Genomic DNA, 7,096 nt, shown 5'->3' on the forward strand with positions numbered 1-7,096 from the left:
TCACAGTTTAACAAGGATAGGAGAATTGGTAAGAATAAATGTACGCGGATATTTAATTTCTCTTGAATAATTACTACTATAGCTGCAACATTCTTTTTAAATTAGTATTTTGGAATTTCAACAAATAACTTTGTCATCTCGCCAAGATATTAATGCTACCAAAAATACCTTCAAACCCATTCTTTTTGTTTTAACATAACAGATACCAAACCACCAAGCAACGGATCTATAAAGAAGTACAAAGCAATACAAATATTTCAAATTAAAAACAACACTAAACAAACAAACATCTCTTACACCAACTATAACCAAATATTTGTTCCTACAAATCCCCTATCAAATAAAATAAGTTTTAGCATTTTAGCACTAGAAAAAACTATTTATTCGGTCATGGTCCCTCATGTTTCAATTTCAACCACTTTTTGCCCATTGCAATTTCCCAATAAAAAATAATAATAACATTACAACAAGGGTTTTAACTTCATGGGCAAAAAGGTTATTGTAACATAAGTTAATAGTGAATTAATGACTGACCAAATAAATAAATTTAATAGAGCAGTTGCCAAAACTTATTGTATAATAATAATAATAATAATAATACATGGTTCAACAAATACCTCCTTTCTCAACTATCAACTCACCTTATGTAATAATCTCAACAACATTTTATCAAAGCATTTGTTAAGCCTTTAGATGCCTTCCCACATATGCCTACGAATAAATGAAAAAAAAATAAATAAATAAAAAAGGGGAACCATGATGCATAAAAAACATGATAGATAACAACTGACCTCAACAAGCTTAGTGATTTTGGATTTAGAAAACGCGAGATATTGATCAATCTTTTCTTGTGTTCTTGGAATTTGAACTCCTTGAATACTACTTGAAACCTTTTCAACCACTTTTTTCACAATTGTTTTATAAACTTCTCTACTCATTTTACCTTCTTTCCATGTTGGTTTCAATATCTCTTTAACAAATTCCACAAGCACAATCTTAAACTGCCTCATTGCCTTTTCATCACCCTCTTCCACTTTCCCTTGTACCTCATTTTTCCCACTATTATTCGTATTCTTTAAATTCCCATCTTTTTTCTTCTCGGTTTCCTCCTCCTTCACATCTGATTCCACCGGAATCTGATTCCCCTGTTCCACGGAATCAGCCAAGATTCCCGCTTTGATGGGATCACTCACAGGGGCACCAGAAGATCCGGAATTCGGAAGGGAATAGAGCAACTCAAGGGCACTTGCGAGAATTTGCTTCTCATTTGCTTGAGAAAACTGCTCCTGCTCCTTATTTTCAGTTGGGATCCCGTTTCTAGAAGCTTCTAGAGGTTGTTTCCCTTCTTCAAGTTTTGGTCCTCCGTTCATGTCATGACTTTTTTCAGCCTCATTTAAAGTGATTGGATTTTGAGTAAAATCTTGTTCATATCGGGATTGGGATTCTTGATTCCATGAAGGATCATTCCAAGATTTGTTATTTTCATCATGTGACCTTTCTACATAATCCTCTGATTTTGGAACATCATGAGAAAATTTGCAACGATTTCGGTTGCAATTACCCCTCATAAAAAACCTACATGGGGGCTTCACACTATTATTATCATAAGAATTATTCCTATTATTATTATTATTACCTCCGTCTCTGTGGTAATCAGCATCTTTCCTATGACCATGTCCATCGGAATCCTTATTCCTGTCATCACGGAATCCTGATTCCGGGTGGACGAATCTACCCTGACTACCTCTTCTAGAGTTTCCAGAAGCAAAATCTTTAGATGATCGATGTGATGATGCCCTTGAAATCGAATCATTTCTTATGTCACCGGAATCATACGATTCCTGTCTTTCATCCCGATTCCGATCCCGGTCCCGGACTCGGCTTCGGGGTGGACTCCTACTCCGGTCTCGGTTGCCACCTCTACATGTTATTTAGAATTCAAAAGAAAGAAAAAAACATAAAAAAGGGTTTTTTTGAAAAATGATTATTTGATGTTTTGAATAATCAATGATTAGATAATCAGTGTAATGGAATTGCAAATGCAAACCTATATGGGATGTTTTCATTTGGTTGTTGTTGCATAGGGTCATGAGAAAAATCATCAGACATGAATACATCATTAGCTTCTGAATTTGAACGTTTTGGTGAAGTGTCTCCATGAAAGCTTGAATCAAGAATCTTTCCACTTTGAGGGATTGCTTCTTCTTTGTTGTCCCATAAGGATTTTGATCTTCTACGTGCACCACTCATTGTCCCACTTTTTAGTGCTTTTTTCTTTACCTTCTCTACTCAAGCTACAGCATAATCTGTTTTTGCAAAAAGAAGTTCAAATTTACACGTTTCACACTTGCATGATTCAACAAGATATGCTTGAAACACAAATTAGGCTTCATATTCAATAATCTCCAATCTAAGGATTGATGATTAGAAATATAACAAAAGTCTACTCATACTTCATTCAAAAACACTAAAAAAATGACACCAATGGAAACAAGAGCACCCATCTCTAACCATGGAAGCCAATTTAGGTCGTATCTAACACCCTAAAATCTGGATAATAGCATAAGGTAACTAAATACATCAACATTGTGTTGCTAACAATTTTGCCAATTTATAATGTAATAGAACAATAGATTTTAGCTTCATGTTTTGTGCAATCCAAATAAATTATACTACCAAAATCGCAATAAGCTAATAAGCACCTTACATGAATAAAAGCCCAAACATCCCCTAATACTTAAAAATAGATACACACAATATCAACCGCAATATTAGTTTATCTTCCAATTGATCTCTTAAAAGATTCAACTATCTTCTAAACACAATACCTCATATAAATGCTTGTTACAACCTCACCTCTAAATATCCATTTTAAGGAACAAGTGTTAGGCTAATAACCTAGTGAGGACATAAGTTTTACGCATAACAAGATTTACATCACTATATATAGAACATTCCACCGAACATAATAAAGTGATTTGGAGACATGGTAAAACATATAAATCATGAAATGTTATGTGCAATTCACTATACTTGTTTGCCTAAGGATTAAATGAAACAACTACACTCTTTCAACCAAATAAGTACTTCATGATATGACCTTTTTGACACATACTTGTTCCCATGGTGTGCTTGCTTTCCAAGGCACACATGTGTGATGGTGTCTAGAATGTCACGTGAACTACATTTATCATCACTAGTTTGGACAATCACTTTAAGAGTATTCATCAATAACCCACAACCCATGTAATTTACAAAGATCAACGTAGATAAATCATGCAAAGCACAAAACCTTAATAGTCCAACATACCCATCAATGATGTTCTAGAACAAATTCATAATAACCATAGATAATCTTCATAAATAACATGAATATAACAACATTTAGCCGTTTAGGCGTTTAGCTTACTAAACCACTCAAGCCCTAAGATAAAACCCTAGTTTTAAGCAAATTACTTTAGAAAATATGAACTCTAGGTTTAACACATCCATATCTTTAGTACCCAAGAACACAATGATAGTCCTTCAAGGTTTTCAATAACTGCTTTCCCAAGATGGAAAAAAATAGCCTTTTGTGAAAGTGAAGTATAATAAATGAAGAAGTCCCAAAGTAAAAGCCTTTAAAACCCTTTTGTTATATGTAGGCAACATGCAAGTTGCTTAGCCTCCTCACCTAATTCCATTTTTCCTTAAAAGCACCTTCCATTTGCAACCTACTCGACTTTTTGTGATTGCAAAATGATGTGTGACTTACTCATTGGCCAAGTCATGTAGACCCTTCTAGACATTCTTCTTGTCCTTGGTTATATGATTTGCCATACAACTTGCCCAAGTTGCATCCCATTGTTTGTTCGAAAAGAATCTTCAACCAAAACATATCCTTGCTTTCTTCAAAGATATCCAATTACTAGATTTAGATTTCAATAGTTGACATGTAAGCACTTCATAAAAGTTTTAACATCTAACTTAGACTTTGTACCACTGAAAATGAAGACAACATGAAGCGCATTCCACAATCTTCACTAAATTAACGAACCAATACACCCCCACCTTTTTTTCTCTCAAGGGAGAGAGTAAGGACATTAGGTAATCACTCAAGACACTTGACTTTTAGAGCACCAATTACATCTTGATTTGTAGAAGTTGATGGAAAATTCCCGTTTTAGACATGATGTTGATGCCAACTAATGTTCTTAATGTCTATCCAACATATGCCACACAGCCACAACATGCATCAACCTTCACGACATGACAAACTTGCTTCACATTGCAAAGCTTTAAGTATAGCAAAACTCAAAACATGACGCTTCTTAATTTTGAGAGTATTCGCCATTAGCTTTATATATTATTGATTTATTTCCAAATCTGCCCCTCAGATTTGTCAAAGGTTGTTACGAGCATTTTGAAGATAGTTCCACCATGATCACTGATTGATATAACCAATGTCACATGGAAGACACTTGGAAAGCAACAAGTGCCTAAAAACGATAGTTCAGCAACATTGAAGAGTGGATTTCATTATTATATTTCTGGATTAAATTCCCATAATTTGGTTGCAAAGGGAAAGATATGTTGCTGGAGATCAAGAAAGGTTGGCAATGAGGATTTTCCATTATTTGGATATGTGGCAGCACAATATCACGTGGCCCAGAAAAAACGCAGCCATCTACACATGTAAAGATCACAAAAAGAAAGAAAAAGAATCAAGAACATATCACGTGGCTGTGATATACAAGGTGCCTAGATACACAATAAAGCTTAAAATGAACATCAACTAAGAATTCAAATAAAAAGTAGTTCTGATGATATACAAGTTGTGGTAAATCAATCACACTCAACAACCATAAAAAAAGGGATCTACATTATGAATGAATACGCAACAAAAGATAATAAAATGTCACAACAAAAATATCCACATACACCAACACTCTAGGTCTATATATCTGACACTGTAGCCACTTAAAATTTTGGTTAGAGACACCCTCTTTCCTGAAGGTCTCAATGCATGATAAGAAAAGGAGTGGCTTCTTATATATCAAGTCACTCTGTGTACTATAAAAGCAGACCAAATGAAAGGGAATAGAAAGTTTAGGAGAACTTATTGGAGAAACTTTATAAAAAAAAAAAGGAGAGATGACCTAAATCCTTGATCTTCACCCAATTCCTGTGAATTCAATGCTACCTAAGAATTCAGTCGCAAGTCTCTTAAAGCTATTTGCCTGTTGCGACATAAATCAAGCTAAGATAAGAAACTTTCCATAGTATGGAAGAAGGGGGGAACATGCACACTTTGAGAGCACACGGGAGTTGTATACTAGAAGATAGCAGCTGAATTACATATATGTCTAACACTTAGCACTATTGGGAGCTGAATTAGCGTCAATTAATTCACTTTTCTTAATAAATGAAAGTTGAATCGATCACGGAATTAAAAAAACACCAGTCACTTCAGTTACATGTCTTAACGGGCAAAAGCTAAGCATAAATACAAGATCCCTTGTCAAATTACATTTATTTCACAACGATACGTACAAGAAAGAAGACTTCTCATTAATAGCGTCATTACAAATTTAGAGGCCGAAAAAGTTGATAACTTGTCTAACGAATGAAGGAAAACGAAAACCCTAATTGAAAAGCGCGAGAGAATGATGAATACCTGTAAGTGAAGAAATGAAAACCCTTGAATTATTTGTGATTATGTTCCTCTCTCGCCATTGTTCAGTAGCAGCAATCTGAAGAATGAAAGGATCTTCTTTTCTTAAGGCATAGATTTTAGGTCATTTAATTGTACGAGTCAACTAGTGATTTAGGTGATATATGGAATTGGGGGTTGAACTGAGAATCTTGAAATTACCGAAGGACCGTCGCAAAATAGTAATTTACGAAACAGTCCCTAAGGTTTTTAAAATTTGCAATTATTTTGGAAAAGAAACAATTCTTTACAATATGGAACATGAATGCAACAAAACCTAAAATGTAACCAAATGAGTGCTTTCACTTGGATAGAATAATCAAATAAGAGAGGTTCAAATAGTCTAAATAGTCTGATTCATTTCAACACTTTGAATCAAACTATACTCGTTCACTCATATCGACCTAGATTTCGTCTTAATAAAGTTTATAGATGGGATGTTATGTTTCACCCCATTACTCAACATTTTTTTCCACAAGAGAAGAAACCACTCTTCTTGTAGATTAGTTTGTTGGTTTTTCCTTCACCCAATTAAGAAATAAAGAGAATGAAACGTTATGAAAAATAAATAAACACTTTAGCGAGGAACATAGGAAGTTTGTATTCGTTTTATCTTCAAAGCCTCAATCTACACTCACTAATAGGAGTCTAACTTTTCGAACCAATCAAACTTAAAAAACAAATAAAATGAATTTCATATACTTTGTGATTTTTTTTTATTTTCCAGGATTAATTGTTAGATTAGCCATGAATTTTTTTGGCTTTGTCGCCGTTAATTCTTAGAACTTTAAATTTATTAAATTAGATCTTCAACTTTTGTAAAATGTAATGATTTGGTCATTGCGACGGGCTATAGGAGGTTAAATATGATACAATGGTACATATCCAAAATATGATATTTATCTTCATCCATGGGGCCTTGTCAATGTATTTCTTTGACTCAAGTACAAAAAAAGTTTCCCAAACACCCTTTAACTAGGAAATTTATAAGTGTCACATGTGGTGCGTGCAAACAAAAGGATCACAATTCAAGAACATACAAGAGTCAAATTCAAGAACATACAAGAGTCAAATTCAAGAACATACAAAAGTCTGAGAGAGAATGCAAGAGAATACATGTAGCAGTCAACCAAGAAATTGATATGGTGCAAGGGTTGTCACGGTGTAATGATGAAAATGGTGCATGGTTGATGTTTTTTGGTATGGTTTTCATGTCGTTTAAGGTTTCAAAAACAATATTTTTATATTGAAAACTATGGTTGTTTAAGAAATAGTTATAATAATGTCATTGTGACTATCGATGGTTATGTCTTTTGTGGATGGTATAATTATGAACATGCTTGACTTTACCACCCTTTTGGTTATGTCTTTTGTGTATGGTATGTTGATGACATTGTGACTATG

The 7,096-nt window shown here is 34.0% G+C and overlaps 1 protein-coding gene across 5 annotated transcripts; it reads right to left on the reverse strand.

The window, feature by feature from the left end:
• Window positions 1–237: 237 nt before the first annotated feature.
• Window positions 238–5,799, reverse strand: LOC111901937 (zinc finger CCCH domain-containing protein 38). Of its 5 annotated transcripts, XM_023897802.2 has the most exons (6): window positions 5,657–5,793; window positions 3,980–4,666; window positions 3,755–3,888; window positions 2,048–2,306; window positions 792–1,920; window positions 238–711 (listed from the first exon to the last, which is right to left on the reverse strand). In XM_023897802.2, the coding sequence occupies exons 4-6, from the start codon at window positions 2,248–2,250 to the stop codon at window positions 682–684; spliced, it is 1,362 nt and encodes a 453-aa protein (XP_023753570.1). In that variant the 5' UTR covers window positions 2,251–2,306; window positions 3,755–3,888; window positions 3,980–4,666; window positions 5,657–5,793; the 3' UTR covers window positions 238–681. The 5 variants fall into 5 exon arrangements, with proteins under 5 accessions (XP_023753570.1, XP_023753568.1, XP_023753569.1 ...); XM_023897800.2 differs by having other exon boundaries at window positions 3,755–4,666; XM_023897801.2 differs by having other exon boundaries at window positions 3,674–4,666.
• Between the last annotated feature and the right edge of the window lie 1,297 nt (window positions 5,800–7,096).

The sequence above is a fragment of the Lactuca sativa genome, chromosome 6 (assembly GCF_002870075.4).
Source record: "Lactuca sativa cultivar Salinas chromosome 6, Lsat_Salinas_v11, whole genome shotgun sequence".
NCBI lineage: Eukaryota > Viridiplantae > Streptophyta > Magnoliopsida > Asterales > Asteraceae > Lactuca > Lactuca sativa.

What these genes read in the sequence shown, in the direction of transcription:
- LOC111901937 (XM_023897799.3), bottom strand. Translation starts at nt 2,250, where the DNA reads ATGAGTGGTGCACGTAGAAGATCAAAATCCTTATGGGACAACAAAGAA. An exon ending in AATGAAAACATCCCATATAG is followed by an intron (nt 1,921 to 2,047) that starts GTTTGCATTTGC and finishes AATAACATGTAG; the next exon opens with AGGTGGCAACCGAGACCGGA. An exon ending in AAATCACTAAGCTTGTTGAG is followed by an intron (nt 712 to 791) that starts GTCAGTTGTTAT and finishes ATTTATTCGTAG; the next exon opens with GCATATGTGGGAAGGCATCT.